Here is a 19,409-nt window from a genome sequence, read left to right on the forward strand (position 1 = left end):
TTGAACAGGCACCAAGAACAGAAGGGAAGAAAGACACCAACTACAGATATGCAGATAACAGCTAACTACCACTGAAGACTCAGTGTAAACAGAGTAACTCTCTCTGCACTTACACACACAATTCCATCCACTTTTTTCTATTAAAAATCTATTGTTGTAAGAAATTTTTATTCTTATTGCTGTTCTTCAAAGAGCACCAAAGTGACTTTGAGATCTGTTCCAAATCCGGACAACCAAAAAGTATAATTTCCTAAAAAAGACAGCAGAGGGCAGTATACTGTGCAGTGTGGCGACATGGCGGGGCAGGGTGAACCAGTGAAGAAGGCATTTGAGGCGTTGACTTAACACTGGCAGAAGTAGAAGCCGCATGTTCTGTGTCTATAATGTAACGGGTTGAGAATAATTTGAGAAACAGGCTGTTTTATGAAGAGTGACATCACACTATGATCAGGCTCACTGGCAATATCCATGGTTTTAGCTTGGAGCCAACTGCTGTTCACCACCCTGCGTGAAACAACCCTATGAATCTTTCACATGAGAATCAAAGACGTATTGAAAAAATGTATTGATTGCAAAAGAGAGATAGTATTAAAATATGAAAGGCATGCCCCAGCCTCTGGGCCAAGATTGAGATGAATATGGGACAGGGGAGGTCTTCCCCAACCCAATCGCATGCTATTCAACAAAATTATTCATAGATAAACCCTTGCACATAATATATGATTTTGTTATATTTGATAAGGAAAGAAAGAAAGATGAAACATTTAGTCTAAAACACTACACAATCTAGTCGTTTGCGAGAGTGACAGTTTTGTAAGAATGTTATAACATTTTTAAACTGAATTATACAGCAGTATCACTTTGAAATAAAAAATGTTGTTAAGAGCTTAATAATTTGCATAATAGATGAAAGCATTGATGTGACATTGACGTAAAATTGATGTTGATGTAATTCTTTTACCACAACAACACAGCTGTCAAAGCTTGGATTTTACTGTAAATCAGTCACTTTTGAAAATTCTGATACCATTGCATTTGTATTGTATTTAATTACATTCCATGATGAAATTTCTAAGATGTGAATTGGATCCTTCTCTACTCATTAGGGAGGAGACCAAGGGAGAAAAAAAAGATATTTCATATATAAGACCAGGGCTTTCTTTTTGTCAGTGCACGTACACTCTGGTTGTGTATCAGCTGCCCTCTCTGTAGACTTTATCTGTGACGTAAAAAAATAGATCTTATGCTTTCTGTGATTGTTGAACTAGGTCAGTAATTCTTTGGTTTTGGAAAATGGGTTGATGTGTTTTTAAGTGAGTGAGTGTTTGTGTGTTTGTAAGTTTGAGAGAGCTTCACTGGAACCGATATGAGGTACACCTTACTATATTAGTACAAGGTGTATGCTAGTTCGCGGTCTCTTTGAGTGATTTTCTTCAGTCACTCTTTGAATAATCTTTCGTTTGTCTCTGTTATGAGGGGTGGAAGTAACAAAAATTAATTGATTAAAAATGGTGGTGATGAAAATACATGTGAATTGAAAAATAGAGCGGTACAAATGTATGTGAAATGAAAAATAGAGTGATAAATTATTAAGTGATTTGATTAATTTGAAGCCGATTTATTATGACAGTCGTGATGTGATGAAAAGAGCCATGTTTAATCATTTTCATTCATCATTCATCATTCACAACACAAAATTGCCATTTATCATTTAAGGAGAGTAGCCTCAAGGGTGGAAGCAACAAAAATTAATTGATAAAAATGGAGGTGATGAAAATGCATGTGAATTGAAAAAGAGAGCAGTAAAAATGTATGTGAAATGAAAAATAGAGCGATAAGTTGTCAACTGATTTGCTACACTTGACTGACATTTTATGTGGAACAGTGGAGCTCTGATAACAAACTCGACTGACAGTTGTCGTTTACAGCAAGCAATTTTTGCTACTTCTGCCCAAAATGTCAATCAAAAGCCATACTGTAACATGATTTTCAAAAGCAAAGAAAAATAAACTATAAATAATGTCTTTTGCTTTGTTAAACGGTACACAAATTGGCTTTCTGAGATTATAGTTTACATTTAACATGACCAATGTGAAACAATGAGAATACAGTCTTTCAGAACTTTCAGCAGTTTAACATACTGCACCCCCCATAATCTACCCATCCTCTGGACTAGCAAGTTTTTTTTGTTTAGCACCAAAACAGAAGCGTAACCGGCTTAAATCATCATTTTCTATGGTTTACTTCTTTTTCATCCATGTATCCGTGCTCCACATGCTGATGGATGACGTTAGTGCATTTCTCCTTTGGCTCTTTCTTCACCTCAGGTTTCAATCTGTTTTTGTTCTTTAAACACACCCTTCATAAGTAAATACAGACAGTAAAAACGCTATCAATAGCTGTGTCACTCAGCATGTAAAAATGAGCACTAACTTAGCCCCATTACTGATTGTGTAATAATTCTGTCCATGGCACAAATCTCTGTCCATAGTTTTCTTTTGCAAAAGTTCTTAAGTCTATTTTGATCACTGTTAATAACCTGTAAATAAACTGCCTATTTTTACGTTTCCACATTATGCTTGATAATCAAAACAAATTTGATTATTCATGATTCTTGCATGTTTATGAATTACTGCTGCATGCAAAACATCAGGTTCTGACCTGACAAATTTCTGCCGTGTCAGAAATTTTGGTCATGGTTCAGGTTGGGTTAGATGTGCTACAATGTGATATGAGAAAAGTCACAACTCAGCGTCTCTGTTTTTGAGACCAAAATAGTGACAACAGCAAAGGGAAAAGTTGTTAGTTTGCATTTTGGAGACTTGGTCTATGAAATGGAGACTCCTGGGAGCCTTATGCTGTGGAGTCAAAGATGAGAGGAGTGTTTTGGCTGCTCACTGGAATGTGCTGTGCAGATAATAAGGTTAATGGAGTTGTAAACTCTCTGACTTTATTCAACAGTAACACAGACACTTTTAAAATAGCTTGAAATACTAAGTTTGCATATTTATTCCACTGTGCCATTTCCTATTCGCCCATGCCTACTTTTCAGATGAGGAGAACTAATGTACCTTAAGAATGTAAAATGAGCCAGGATCAAAGGGTGTTTGTTTAAGGAGGGATATAGTGAAAGGAAGCTGGCATGTGCCCTTTGACTTTAATGCCTTGTTAGGGATGACGAAACAGATTTTGAGTTGTGCCAGATTGCAATGGGGAGAGAGCAACCGCTGTTGTGCCCCTTTATGCATGCTGTAGTTTCCTGTCATCTCATTGGCCGATCATGTCTAGGTCAACATTCTTACCACTGTAATAAGACTGCTGATTGGCTGGGGGGTGGGGGGGGCGTGTAACCAAGTTATCAGTGTCTTCAGTCTATCACTTTATCTTCCATTACCCTGTGTCTCCTCCTCTTCTTCTGTCTGCATAAAGAGAAATCACATTACAGATGGCAAATTTAACTTCCAGACCACTGTAACTGTAAAGGAAAATTTTAAGGCTTCCAGTTACACAGGGACACAGATAATTCTTCATTTTCTTTTCCAACTCTCGCTATATATGTTTTGATGTTTGAGATGCTGAGCATTGCTAAATCCATTCATCATAAATCATCAAACTCAAACTCACCCTCATGAGGACACTTACGGACAGGACGTGTTCACGTGTATCCCAAAGGTTTAAAGACAAAATGTATAGATCTGAAGGGATGCAGATTCTGTAAAGATACTCAAAACCTGACTGATATATGTGCTTGGAGGAAACAGTTGAGAGGGCTTTGTCTTTCTCTCTGGAAAGACACTGTCCGCCCTATCTCTCACTCTTTTCTTATTTTTTTTTCCTGTATCCTCAACCTCCCACTCAGCGTCGTAGTCTCTGGCAAATCCTTATTCAGGAAGGAGTCTAGCCCCTCATGACTGCATGACCTTATTCACAGTTCTCCAGAACCAAGAACAGCACAGCGTGGAGCCTAAATTACACATTCCAATCGTTTTGTGGTATTTTGGTGTGGATGGTCTCTGCTGTACCCTTGTCTTTGCTGTACTCTTGTTACCAAGTGGTAAACTGTTACCAATTACTAATATGTGTAAACCAGGAAATACATATGATCTGATGAGAAAATATGTTCAATTACATGCTTCTACAAAAATAAGGACTTCCAACATAATATTCATCTGATGCGCTCTCTCTCTCTCTCTCTCTCTCTCTCTCTCTCTCTCTCGGTGAACTTAAAGGCTATAAGACTGTGAGGCTATGTGGAGTAAACTGATTTCATAGTAAATCAACCATCATTTTAAGTGTTATGATTGTTTTCTCAATGTTTTTTCAGTCCATTCCCTCAACATCTAAAGGCAGTCCTTTGGGAGCATCAGTCTTTTTTATTGCTTAGGCATCTGTTTATTAAACAGTTTATTAAATCTGTTTATTAAACAGGTGTGGTACTTGAACACATGACTAGACTCTCATCAAGCATTGGGCTATCTGTTGACAGTACTTTTGAATTACAATATGCATATTAAACCGACACATTATGTCATGCTTTAGATAACAGAGGTAACAGTTGTCCTGTATGGCTGTTACCTGCTGTTATGAGTAACTATTCCGTTATAAGTAACTGTTAAAACATCCATAGCATTTGTGGAAAAACGGGTTTTCCAACTTCCAGTCTTACAATATAACATAGAACTGAGAGGCCAGCCATAAATGCAAGAGGAGAAACAAAAAAAAAAAACCCCTTCTCTGTGAATTCTTATGGAATTCAGAGCCCTGTCAAAAGCAGTTAGAGCAGTTGCATGAACCTATTGTTGCCTTGAAACTGCAGCGGTCTAAACGAGGGAGGGCAGTGTTGGAGGGGAGGGAGGGGGGTGGGGTGGGGGGTCCTTCACTGCTTATTGGAATTGTGTCGTTCTTACTTCTTCGGATAGCCTAATGAGATTTACCCTCCACTGGTCAAATAAAGTTCTAACTCACAGTGGAGGTGTGGTCTATAACTGGCCAAACCAGATTTCCCAGAAGTCTGTTGTTACTCTCTCAGGCATAACTGACATCAGTTGGGGAAACTATCAATCCTTATTACAGACACTGTATTTATCCACAGGATTTCCTCCAAAGCCATCAAAGGCTGAGAATGCCTGTGAGGAATCTCAGCCTGTAGGGAATCTTTTTCTCTCTAACAGGCTGTGCTTAAAAAATCTGACAAGCCTATGGCAACGCTGGCTAAAGTTTTGGACGGCTCAGGATGACACAGGAGTTCACTCTGTGGGGATTAGCAACGAGAAGAGGTAAATTTATTTCCTTGACTGGATACTAAGCGTGGAAATTCCTCAGCAAATATTTAAACGTTCTGATATTTTGTTTTGTCTCATCACCACTCTTATCTGAAGGGCTCTACAGGATGAGGTGACGGCTAAATTCCAGTGCAGTTGATAAAAAAACTATACTTCATATAGGTGAAATCAGTATTTTTACTGTAACAACCGAAAGAGTATGTTTTTTTCTGTACAATTAAATTGACTCTGAAAAAGCTATCTTCTTTATCTTATATCTGCACGGCGTCTGAGCTATCCTATGTACATGCTGTTCCCAGGAACTGACCAGACCTTCAATCTTACAAAATGTTACATTACATTACTAAACAAAACAATGTTACAAAAACGTACATAATGTTCCTTATTGATCTCTGACTAAACTATTTGTCAAACTGAGGACGTTTAACTCCTTGGACACTTACATCAACAACATTTAAGTGAAGAAAGAACAACTTATGATTGTGTAAACTAATAAATGACGATTAATCCATTTTCATTAGTTTCAATATAGATATTTTTGGGGGTAATAAAATATGTCCGAAGCCTTGAATGTGTTTGGAAATGATCAAACAGCACCTCCATAACTAATGCACCAGCACGGATGTGCTGCATGTCAACAGAAAAGAGTACCATGTAAACATAGGTAAACAGGTCAACTGACGGAAACTGGATGCCTCACAGAGTCAGTAAAAGAACACTGTAAGCATGCTAGGTCGTCTGATCTGGCTTCAAACAACGTTGTTTGTTGTTTTGTCTTTCCATGTTTTGGAAATCAGTCCTTGACTGAACAGAGCAATGCAATGGAAAAAAAAAAGTTGTGTACTGTTATAATCAAATTTCCGTGTTGGTGTAAAATTGCCCACAGAGGCCTTACAGCTCTGCCCAGAGAACAAAGCCCACTCTTATGCTCATAAGCTTTCCCTCTAAGGAGATTGGGTGGGCCACACATGGATACACACACACACACACACACACACACACACACACACACACACACAAGGCATTTGCAGACTTTCCTGTTTGAAATCCATCTAGTAATTGGATAGCTAGTGATTTGGAGTGTTCCTTTTCATTCCAGGCAAAAGTGTTCCGTACATTCTGCCCTGTTAGATGTCTTTAAAAGGGTATATTTTTTTTTCCAAAACCACAATGCAGAGATTGCTATGTAGATGAAAAATATCAGGAATAATTTGTCCCACTGTTCATTCAACCCGCCGTCTCTAAGACATTTAGAACTAAGTTCCCAAAAAGTGTACTTTAACATGCTCACTGCTGCTTAGAACACCTTTTGGAAATTGTAGCAGTGATAATAAATATGCAAGAATTTTTATAAATTGGAACTAGAGCATAGGCTTTATAACTATGACTCCAAAATGATCCTTACTTTGACAAAAGACTTAAATACAATCTGAAAACTGTGTTATGGAAGGCCAACTGGCAAATATATAATATTTGAGTATGCCAAAATCTTAATTTGGCCTAATTCAAGACAGATCAGTAAATCTGAACTCTTGGAGGTTCTTGAGCAGGATCAACATGAAATATTTACATGGAAATACAGATGTCAAACTTAACACAGTAAAAATTTTCATCAAATATAAATCAACCTCCTAGACTATTTGGGCATTCACTGTGACTTATTTTATCTGACTGACAATTACTTTTGCTTCAGGGGAAAAAAAAAAACAGATTTTGGTAGGATGTCAAAGTAAGACCATTTGACTGATTTGCATACATCTAATAAACTGCATTACTCTAAACTGTAGTTTGTGTTTGATTTATGCAATATAACTGAAGTCAAAGTGTGCAACCAGCTTCTTTAGCATTCAAATATAAAAGAATTACCATCGAATCAGTGAAGATCAGGGTAAAAAGGAAATATTTTGACAATTTTACAGAAATAATTAGGTGAGTTTATGTATGTAAAGTACCTTTGACAAACATTCATTTAATTTACAATTTCATTCACATTGTATGTACTGACATTTCATGGTAAAAACTGTTTTTATGCGTCTTATCTACGTACCTTATTAAAAGGGTGAAATGTCTCCGTGTGATCTATGAATCTAATGAGCTATTCATCTTTTTGCCTTGTTTCAGGCTATGCAAAACTCAGGAATAAAACAGATCCCAGCTAAATAAGACCCTTGGAGCTGAGCAAAAATCATTGTTGTCGAACAAGGCGTTGTTCTTCTCCAAAGCTCTTCTCTGGGCTGCAATCATGAAGGACCGCCTTGAGGAGCTGCGGCAGCAGGCGAAGTCAAACAAGCAGCTGGAAGACAACAATTCCTTTAACCAGTACGATGATGATGATGATGATGATGAGGACTTCACCTCTGAAGGTATGCAGGCAGTGGTGTTTGAAGCAGAGCCTGTCCTGGACAATTTCTTGGAAGAGGCCCAGCGCATCCGCGACAGCATCGATGAACTGGACGTCGAGGTGAAGAAGTTCAGCCAGCAGCAGAGGAACCTGGTGACCACCATGCGACGCCTCAGCATCATGAAGAAAGAGAGCAGCATCACGCGTGACATCAAACTTCAGGCTGAGAGCCTGCACAAACGGCTGGACGCGCTCTCCAAGAAGGCTAAGAGTGCCGAGACTGAGCTGGGCCCTAACTCCGCCACTGCCCGAATCGAGCTTGCCCAACACGCGGTCCTCTTTCGTCTGTTCCAGCAGGTCATGCGACAGTACAACGACACGCTCCTCAGCAAACAGAACAAGTGCAAGCAGTTCATCATTCGTCAGCTGGTCGTCTTTGGACATCGCGAGGTGTCCGAAGAGGAGGTGGACAACATGATGGAGCAAGGCAAGTGGGACGTCTTCAACGAAAACATCTTGACGGACGCGAGGATCACTCGCCAGCAGCTGTCCGAAATCGAACAACGCCACAAAGAGCTGCTGAACCTGGAGAGCAACATGAAGGATTTGAGGGACCTGTTCCTGGATGTGTTCATGCTTGTGGAGGAGCAAGGGGAGTACATTGACAGCATCCAGGCTAACGTGGAGAGGACACAGGACTTTGTTCAGGCGTCAAATGAGAAGTTCAAAATGGCCAGCAGATACAAAAAGAAGAATCCTTTAAAGAGACTGTGCTGCTGTTGCTGCCCTTGGAGGTGCCGATAGCAGTTGAAAGGTTATCCAGGTGTAGGGAAGACTTAGAAGGAGCTAGCGAACTAGAAATTTGAAAAACAGAGTAAACTGTCACACTGCCATCAGTGGAAACCTTTACCTCCACCCAGCCTAGATAAGAAGCAAGGGCATAAAGCACTTTGAGACACAACTATATCACGGAGATTTCATAGCAATGAAAAGTTTGCTGACTGGTGATCAATTTTTAGATTGGATACAGAAAATTGCTAATTACAAACTATTATTTGAAGATGAAGCAATGATGTTATTTATTCATAGAGATCAAACATTGTTAAACCAATGAATGAACCAGTTGTAAAATGGATTACAGAGCTTTACCAGCCAATTGTCAGTTTGGTTTCTTTCTTTTTCTTTCTTTCTTTCTTTCTTTCTTTCTTTCTTTCTTTCTTTCTTTCTCTCTCTCTTTTTGTAGTGTTGCTGGTGTTGTTAAATTAATGTCCTTTTTTTAGGACTTCTTGGGTAATTACTCCTCAGAATATGAAACTTTCCTCTTTCCATTTCACAAAATGCCCTGAAATGTCATAAACACTGTTGTAAACGCAAATATCCCCTAAGAAGGCCTTGAATGGACAAACAATGGTCAGTACCGCCTATTAGTAGAAAACAATTAGCACTATGGTATGTCATTGTAACAGAATTTAATACTGAACCTATTACCTACTCTGCGCCAGCACTTTCTTTGATATTTTCTCTTTGTGTTAAATGCCCATTATTTTTTAACAGAACAGCATGACTGTTAAATAATGGTTAGCCACATGATGCAGTGAATATTAAGGACATGGTAGTGAGTCAGACGTCCAGGTATCAGATGTCAGAGCAAACACTGGGAACTGGGTGGGTCTGTCTTACAGTCGAAATACTTGTTTGTCAGAAATTCAGGCAGAGGATTATCACTCATAGATGCCACTTGGTATGGGGGCTATAGTACTGTCTTTTCTCCGTTAAATCAGCAATGTTAAAAAATGCTTTCACAGAAAGACTTCTGCTTATCTTGAATTTCCTTAACTATGCTAAAAGAGTGTTATAATGATGGTTGAAAATCCAGCGATGTTTACAAGTACAACAAAGTCGTACACGCATATCATTTACCTGGTGCGCAGACACACGCCCGGATTGTTCAGCACATATTCTGAACTACCCTTTAAATGTCATAACTGGTTAAACGGACTGTAAATGTAAGATATTTGATTACATATCTGTTCTGGCGGGTACAGAATATTGAAAAAAAAATTATGTAGAGAGCAAAACAGGACAGGGTTGTTTCATTTATGACTTCTGTGGGAGAACTATGCCACCTATTGTTACAGATAGGAAATAAATGTACGAGGGCATCACAGCCCATTTCCACAGAATCTCAAATGCTCTTAACCCCAATATATGGTTAGCATGCATGAGAATAAGCTGTCTTGCAATGCATGCATGTCTATGGTGTTTGTAGCTTCATGAATGAAGGATGCATGGCTGTCCATCACAAATACCACCACTTCACAGCTCTCAACCTGAAAACTCTTCCACATAGCCACTTTGCTCTGTCAGCCACTCCAGTAAAATGTGGTCACCTCGGATTGGCTGTGTCCTAGACCCAGTTTAGAGTCCACAGCTGGGGAAACCTCTCTGACATAAAAATAAATCATTCTAACAAACTCTTTCAGTACTGTGACACAACATGCGTGCAAATCCCAATCTGGCTGTCGTGAGACAAATGTAGATGACTTTACAAGCTGGTTTATCTGTCAGAGAAGAATAAAAACGTTCAAAACTGTATTGAAACATCAAAGCTTTTCAAAGTAACCCAACAGATTGAGTTCTCTCAATTTAACAATGTCATTTTATCAGTCCTGTCAAAATAACAGTGCCATTGGAACCTCAACCCAACAGCCTACCTTAAATCCCCACCTGAGTCCAAGAGATTGTGAGATTACTGTTTAAACAATTCGGCTCATTGAATTTATGCTCCTAAAAAATAAAAGGTACTGTGTGAGCAGCTGTGTAAGTAATCACACACAGTTCGTAAGCCTTATTTGACACTTTCTTTCTGCTCAGTGTCTTTAACTGTCAAAATGTACAGAGCATGAGCTGTCATGTCCCACCATAATCAGTGTCAGCTTTATCACACTAGAGAAACACGGAATGGAACAACACTAATTTTGCCTCATAGAAGGCTCAGATCCAAAATAATGTGACTACGTGAAATATGCCTAATTACAGCCTTTTAGGCTGCCGAAGCTTAAATGTGCAGAAAAAATGAAGGAAATGGCCTGTTTACCTCCATGTTTTTGAGACAAACTTTCATACATTTGTAGTCTTTTCTGTGAACATGTGAGGGATGTGAATTATGAAAACAGGGACTTCCAATCCACGGGCACATGTGGAATTAATTCACTTCCTCACTCGTCTGGAAAAAAAAAAAGAAACAAAAAAAACCCCCTTTGCCTTACATTCAGCATTTTGAAAGTTTGTTGTGGAAGCTCTCATGTTTCAGTTTCAGCAAGAAGGTTTGGAATAGTTAAAATGCCAATCAAACTGTAAGCTTTAACTTAAGCTACGTCAGACTTCACCATAAAGGAGTAAGCGCCAAGTAATAGATTATCAAAATGACCAGAAGGTGGCGCCGCAGGAGTGGAGTTGCAGATTTGCTTATAGTACAGTCATGACAGCAGAGCAACAAATTTTCAGTAGACGTTTGTCAGGTCTGGGAATAAAAGATATTTTTGGGTTATCAAAGATGACTACTCTAATGTGCAGTCTTCTTTCAAATAACTATGTTTATGTCTTGATATGATAAATGTTTTTACGAACATTTAAAGACACAATGAGAGGGAGAGAGAGAGAGAGAGAGAGAGAGAGAGAGAGAGAGAGACGGGGAGTGGACATACAGTTAAAGCTTGTGTTAAAAACTCCATACTTCCACAACAGAGTTCTAACAGTAACTGCATAGTAGATCAATTTAATTTAATAAAATATGTTTTATAGGATGAAAATGAATTGAAAAGCATTTAAAAATAATCATATATACATTTTCTTTTTCAGCCTCCGAGATAAATGCATTTCTTCTAGGACTACAAGCAATTCAATATCATTAATACCTCTAGGGCAACAGGATTACAAAGCAGAATGGTCTTTTAATGTTATTTAGTCAATTTACTTGATTTTGTTAGAGAATCAAAGGTTGCATGCCTAGTGCACTCAGCGCAATTTTAGCTTACGTTGTCAATGTTGAAATCTTATAAATGTTTTTGTTAAGCGAGGGTAAACTACGGTATCGACCGAGAGGCAGTTGGCCTCCGCAGGATGGATGTCCTAGTGAGGAGCCAAAAAGAACTTTGCCAAAACAATAATAATAAAAAAATAGTATAAAATCAAATAATAAAGATGATCAAAATTCCAGGGGGGGAAAGCTTGAGAGAAAATGTCCAGTTCCTGCAATGGCTTCGGCTTTCGCAGGCCAATTATAATGAAGAAATGACCCCTTCTGTGACACAAAGTATATGTTACAGCACATGTGTAATACTCATCTCGGCAGACCAAGAACAACTTTAAAAACATGATCATTTAAAAATAATAATGAATTCATTGAACGTTTTCATGATTGTAAGGGCAGGAAGTTTAGAGGGTCAAGAGCAAACCCCTATCGTCGTAAACGATGATTTGTAGAGATTGATCTCTCTCCAATTGTTCTTTTTAAAATAAAATCAGTACATCGGAGGATTAATAAAGTTTCACAAGCTGACCACTCCAATGACGTGTGAATGGAGTCCTTTGTCTGTGCTGCTTTCTGTGATGCCACAGCAGGTTTTGGTTCATCAGTTAGGTGGACGGCTCTACCTGGAACGAGACGAGAGATTTTCGGATCCACAGGAAGCAGATGTAAGGCATCACAAAGTCCCACTTGGTCCTGCCTGATTTACTGGACCCCGGAACAAACTCTCTCTGAACCATGGCCATTTAGAAGCACTATATTTTACTTCTTCTGTACTTTTGGCCCCTCATTAAGGAAATGATGCACCAGGGAAGAGAATATACAGGGATAGGGGATGGGGTTTAGGTTTCGGAGAGGTTTCATTGTGGACATGCCGTTTTCCTATTTCCCCTGTTCACTGATCAGCTAATAGGGTGAATTATGTACTCATCTGAGCATCATGTGATTGAACAATTAATCGATTGTATACTTGTGTATAAGAGAAGAAGAAGAAGAAGAAGAAGAAGAAGAGGAAATTATCATGCTGTGTGGGTGCTATCTTTTCGTTATTTCATCCCCAAGATTGTATTTAATACATAGTGTGTCCACTTTGACAGCCTAGATGGCTCTGTGAAAATGGATATTGTTCTGGGAATACCAGTAGGACTTGCGCCCAGACTCATGGTGCCAAAACCTGAAAATAAATAAATAAACAAACAAACAAATAAATAAAAACATTAGACATTTTGTCAGCATTTAGGAGAGATTCCTCCAGACCACAGAAATGAAAATGCTAATCAGAATAAAGAGATTCCACTTCATCCATGTGGCAAAGAGATTCTATTTACAATGCACCTTTAAGGCTTTTCAAATCCATAGTAAACTGCATTTAAATTGCTATTCTGTTCAGAAATGATTTGTAGGGGGCAGGGTTAACACAGTGACAGAAAATATATTGTGACATAATATACCCTCAATGTAACATAAGGATTTTTGGCAAAGCATATCTGGAGCGTTGGAGTCCCATCTCCTGAATAGAGGGGCGAGGTACGTGATAGAATCTGTGAGAGAATCAAAGCCCAGATTTCAGCAAACTACGAGATGTCACATCACTGCCGCACTGCCAAACAAAAAAAGACAGTGAAAATGTTGAAGTGACACTGCAGTTTGACAACTTTCTTAGCCATGGGAGAGTATATGGAATAACAATGAGCAGAGGAGCAAAGCTTGCTGGGATTGTCAGGGCTCCAGGGGCCCGAGGCACATCACAGGGAGGGAAGGAGAAGGGCCTCGGGGTTTGTGCCGCTGCAGCCAAGAGCCTCCAGCCGTCTGTCATTATCCTCAGAGCAGCACAATCGCATCCCAGTGAGCACAGCTTCCTTCACGCATGTCAATACCAAGTTTTAATGTTATGGCCTCTAACATCTTATTTATATATGGTACACTGATATTTATTCATTTACCAGACACTTTTATCTAAAGCCACTTCCAAGACTGGCAGAATGCAAACTAAGTATTTAGCCACGAAGGAGCTGTGTGCTGCATAAGCACCACCACTAAGTTCAGTATTAGACCAGGTAAGCAAAATAATTATAATCAGTAATCAGCAAAAATACATTTGGCTTATTTATTATGAAAATGATATTCCGTTGTGCATTCATCTGATAAGAATTGAGATCGCCATTGTAATCACACTGTGTACTCTGGATGGTTACACGGTGGATGTGTTTTTGTTCCACGGGTTTTTCAGGATTTGTTGGCATGTTGCTTTTTCCCTTGTTCCAGACTCAACGTCTGGACCCGTTTCTCCCCTCTCTCTTCTCCCTGCAGGACACCCCCGGTGCCTTGCTCGGAGACGTAAGGATCCGCTAAAGCACGACATCCCTCTCCCCAAGAGCTCCACGTCCATTGGTGACTGGAAGCACAGGAGGGCCGTTATGTCTGCGCAGGTTTGAGAGAGTGATGGAGCTAGGGCTTCCGTAGCTGAAACTGATACTCACGAATTCCAAGTTGCAGTCTGAAGAGGACCGTTGCTGTGACATTTTGATGTCACAGCTGCCACAGTTGGACTTCTTAAATTTCTTATGCAAGTAACACTCATAAATATTGGTTGGACGTTTTAACGTTCTGGCAGCTGTTTTAATTTATTTATTTATTTATTTTCCCTGTTGTGTGGACATTTCGTACCCAAATGTTTTTACAGGTTTAAAACAGGTATGTGATGGGGACGGTTAAATGTTAAAAAAAAAAAAAAAATGCTAGAAATGAAAAAGAAAGGAAAAAAAGCAAAAAAACCCCCAAAAAGATTACAAAGACACATACACACACACACACACACACACAACAAGATGTCTCGTGACTTTGTCATTTTGATGTGTAATGTTTCCCATTTTAACAATTAAAGGTCATTATGCGGTGTTCAGTGGTTTCACAAGTTAATTGTTATCTTCATTTCCTGAAATCTGTAAAACTGGAACATGCACCAAAAATTTCAAAGCAAAGAATGCAGCTTTATACTTTTGTTTTTCTGCTTAGAAGGTTTTGGATTAAAGCAAAAATGAGGAAAATGTGGTAAGCATCCTAAAAATTTAAGTAAACAGTAATTATCTTGTTATGATTTTTGCTGACTGTAATTACCAGCCCACCCAGATAAATAATTCCAGTTGTGAAGGCTCACTGATCTAATGTTGACATATTCGTCCGATTAAAACTGGAGCAAAGTTACTACTGAGTCTCTCTTCACCATGACACTGGAATATTCTCCTGTTATGTACAAAAATACTGTGCAGGAATTGCCACTAAGATACTGATAAAGAGGTGAATGTTGTGTCATTTACTTGGCAGGACACACAAGAGACGAGAGGAGAGATCTGTGGGATTCTGCACCCTACGCTTCCTTAAACCTCTTCTTCTAGAATTCTGGTTATCTAAGGCAAGTAGTGACAGACAGACAGCACTCAGACTACTGTGTGTGTGTGTGTGTGTGTGTGTGCGCGCGCGTGCGTGTGTGTGTGTGTATGTATGTGTGTGTGTGTGTACGTGTGTCTGTAACACTCCTGAGATCTGCAGGAACCTCACCTTCACACGGCTCTGCAAATCTGACTGACATTCTTTACGCCGGCAGCATTCTCTGACATCTGTTTGCCAACAGCTTCCATGCAAACATTGATCAGTCACCATGCCTGTGTCCAAATATTTCAGAATGTTGTATATCAAACTTGAATCATTCTAACTCAACACAATTACTTATTTATAGCCCCATAAATAATTCTCCCCGTTATGAGCTTCAGTCACGTAATGCTAATTTGAAGATTGCACTGTGGAGGGGCCTGCTGTTTTTTGCGCTTGCTGTGTTTGGTTCCCGCTGCTTCATAATTCTCTTATCCAGGCAGTACACAGCACTGCTTTTCCTAGATACTTAATGGGCAGGAGCACAGGGGAATATTACTGGATGTACCTCTTAATTTAGGACACAGCGTACACGACTGATTGGTCTGTTCGGTGTAAGTGGCACAATATCTTCTATGAAGCTATTTGCTAATGAAGCTGCTTAGCTGTCTACAAGTAAACTTTGAAATCTCTGTTGTTTGCAAAGTTTGGCTTATTTTTCAATTCCATTTTGATACATCAAGCAAAACTAAAGTAAGAGGCAAGGACAGTAAATTTTATATTTTGCTGTCAATGAGAATGTGCTTGATTTAATGCAGTGTATATTAGTTAACTTAATTTCTATTCTTAATATTTTATCAGTATGTTCTGCTTTAAATGTGTTGTATCAGACTCAAATGAATGTTTAAAACATTTAGATTTCCATAGAGCTATAAAAATTAACTTTAGTAAACATTTCATTTTTCCCTCAGTAACTTCCTTTTAATGGACTTATAAAATTCCATGTAAGCATTTCCTTCAAAAATATCTAAGAGCTCTCTTTATATTTAAGATCTTAAAGCCATGAATAATTATGGTCACATGCATAATAACTAATATGATTTGGAATGAGCGAATAATGTTTTGTAATATTTGTCCAAGTATCGGAAAGCTCCCGAAGATGGTCTGAATTGTATGATCGACAAAACATACTGGAGAAAATCTAGCTGGAAAACAGTCGCGTTAAAGTGATTTTTTTTTTAAAGACCTGTCTTCAACAAAACTGATGTTTCCCTTTATTGATTCATGGTCTTCAGAGTCTAATCTGTACTCTTAGTTTTTAAGAGTGTAAAATGTCAGCTTGTTTATTTATTGTGGCAGGAAAAGATGTGGGCTTAAAAGAGAATAGAAGTTCCCATTAAAGCTTAAATTCTACCACAGGGTCATTAAAGGCTCTTTCTGTTCTCCCAGACTCTCTCAGACTGTGGAATACTTGATCTAACACACCATGGTGTCCTGCAGCTATCGCATACACATGGACGAACACAATCCCTGCTGTCCCACAGTCAAAGGAGGATCAGAACAGGCTCTTCTCTGTGCAGCAAAAGTACCGTCTCATTCATATAATGATGTTTTTACGTCCTTGGGCAAGTGTAATATGTTGGAAATTTCTTGAAATTACAGCATATAAAGCCCCTTTGATATTGGTGCCCTGGTCTGTTTGATCTTTTGTGGGAAACATTATAAAATGTATCTGGAACCATTGTTTTCCAACCATCAATCTGAAATCATGCTAGTTTTTATTTCCAGAGAACTGGAATTTTTTTTTTTTTTGAGTTCTAAAAAGTGAAATGTGTGAAAAGTGGAAAAAATGTAATATGAAACAGAAAAGTCATTATGTCCTCGATTTTTTTTTCCCTTTTTTCTTTTTCTAAGAACGATGCAATCAAACTTTCAAAAACTTGAGGAAGAAATTACGTTTCATTGACATTCATGGTCTCATTTACATACTTTGAGTGAGATGATAAAGCAATCATTTCCTAGATAACTGCATTTCTCAAAATCCTCATTTTGTGAGGAAATGAAGCTACATTTCATTAAGAGTCTGTCCTTTTCATCAGGATTAGCAAAGGCTCTAATGTAATACACAAACATCTCTGTTGATGTATGTTAGCGAGAAGCACAGTCGCAAACTCGTGCATTTGTTTTGTTTATAAATGATTTTCTGACTTGTTGGGTCCTTTTTATTCTGAGAGCGCTAATGACATGTCGCTCTGCATTATTTCCCTCTCCATTGCCTAAACTGCCTTTGATAAATGCGTCTGTTTCTGAGCCCTGGCTCAATCTCGCCGTGCTACGGTTCGAGCCTGCCTGTTTGTCATGAGTGAGTGGAAACATTAGTGGATAGCGATGGCTTAATCTCCAGCCCCGAATAAAGACTGGGTCATTTCCTTGTCTGCAGAAATGCCGTCAACTGACCGGAGTGCTTTTATGTCCGCTGTGATTGGGATCACGCTGGGTGTCAAGTGGTCTGGAACCCCAAGGTGAATAGACAGAGGTAAAGGTAACGCAGCGGCCAGAGAAAAAAAAAAGCCACTGACACACCGAGAGGGAGGGGATCAAGTCTCAAACGCGGACATCCTCTCTCGGGCGCCGCACATTGAAAATGAGGAATCTGAATGTTTGAATAATAACGAACACGTTTTTTTTTAAAAATATGTTTCCTACACAGGGGAGTTTTACATCTATGTATGACTTTAATTATGCCATCAGCGGGATCCGCGATACGAACAGATGTCTTATTCCTTCACTGCTTAAGCAGAGATGGATTCTTGCTCATTTTTACGGATATATATTTCACACTAGTAATTTTCTCCCAGCTGTGTTAAGAACATAACTCAGCATGCTCACTTCCTTAGTCAGAATAGCTCAAGCAAGATTCCAGCCACAGCAGTTTGAGAGACACAGGTGTAAATATGATTTTGCTTTCTTCCAAATTTCTTTTAAATGAACAGGATGCGTGATGCCTTCAGCATGTGGTATAAGTGACATGTTAGTTAATTATTTGGACTGACTTCAATGAGTTTAACCTCCAAAGAGTAAAAGTTACATCAGGAGTAGCAAAGTAATCTGTACTGTGCGGTTAATGAGTGACAATATTGTAGAGCACCACCTGATTTTTACAAAACGAGGTGGGCACGGGACTCGCAGAAGAATCCACTGGATTCCACCGTCTAGAAAGAACATGCAGTCTCATATAATTATAAATGAATCTTAGCATTCCACAAGCTATTCTGAGATTAAAAAAAAAAAATACAGGGGCTGGCCTCATGTCGAGAACTGGGAAACCACATCTAGTGCACACTAGGGCTATAATTGGAGATGGAAAACTGTTAGAGCTAATAAATCCAAATGACTTTGACGCCCAGTTCAGAGCACGGAGCCTTTCTGTTGTGTTAAACAGTAAAAGGCCCAGCGGTTTTGATGATGACTGCATTTTCAGAGCATTTCTGCTTGCATGGGAAATATTACAGTCTCCATATGGAACCAACCAACCGTCTTCATTCATAAACACAGGCAATTTTATCCACTGTACAGTTTAAAAATCTTCAATTAAATATGGTAATGTTTTCATTTAAACTCTGATTATCATAACAGGTAGGAGAGCAATTAAAGTGCATTGGTGGTAAGTACGGTGGTGTTTGGTGAGAAAGCTTTTAGGCAAATGAACTTATTTATGAGAATGTCTCCTCATTTGAAAGGGCTCTCTAATTTGTGAGTTCGCTTGAGAGCGAAGGAAGTCATCATTTGTAATGATGTGTGCTGATGTCAAACTGAAGATAAATTGTCAACTTTTGTCTCTCAAGAAATATGAACGGTTTACTCATGACCCTCATTCAACAGCTGAGAATGCAATGAGAACTTCTACACCACAATTCAGTGCAGTTTATCACGTGTCACAACATGTAAATGACACTGTGGCACCATATATCATTGGCATATCTAAATAACGCTTTCACACATCCACAAAGAGTCTGACAGCCGCTCAGCGGGAAGCTGGAGAGGCCTGGAAACAGATTATTTGTCAAGTACATGTCAATAGTCCAACATCCCATCACTGGTGTCTGTACAGTTCATGCAACTAAATCCATCAATTCATGAAAGTAGCTAAAATTTGAAATACAGAGGTATGATATGATTTAATTCAATCGGATTTTTCGTGGCCATTTTAACTTAATATCAAAAAATGGGTCGCTTCCCCCGTTTCTGTGTGACCTCAGTACACGGACTGCATATTGAACATCTGAGTTTGATTCGTTTTATTTATCAGTCTGTGGGTAAACAGAAAGCAGAGAGATCAGCTGGGCTAAAAACTTTACTCTGGGAAGAGCAATAAAAAGAGACAATA

General features: G+C 38.9%; 1 protein-coding gene across 1 annotated transcript; it reads left to right on the forward strand.

Moving 5' to 3' along the window:
* The first annotated feature begins 7,524 nt into the window (after positions 1–7,524).
* On the forward strand, positions 7,525–8,427 carry stx19 (syntaxin 19). The gene has a single exon (XM_030787345.1). It carries the CDS (start codon positions 7,525–7,527, stop codon positions 8,425–8,427), a length of 903 nt encoding a protein of 300 aa, XP_030643205.1.
* Positions 8,428–19,409: the final 10,982 nt, after the last annotated feature.

Source organism: Chanos chanos, chromosome 10 (genome assembly GCF_902362185.1).
Source record: "Chanos chanos chromosome 10, fChaCha1.1, whole genome shotgun sequence".
In the NCBI taxonomy this organism is placed as follows: domain Eukaryota; kingdom Metazoa; phylum Chordata; class Actinopteri; order Gonorynchiformes; family Chanidae; genus Chanos; species Chanos chanos.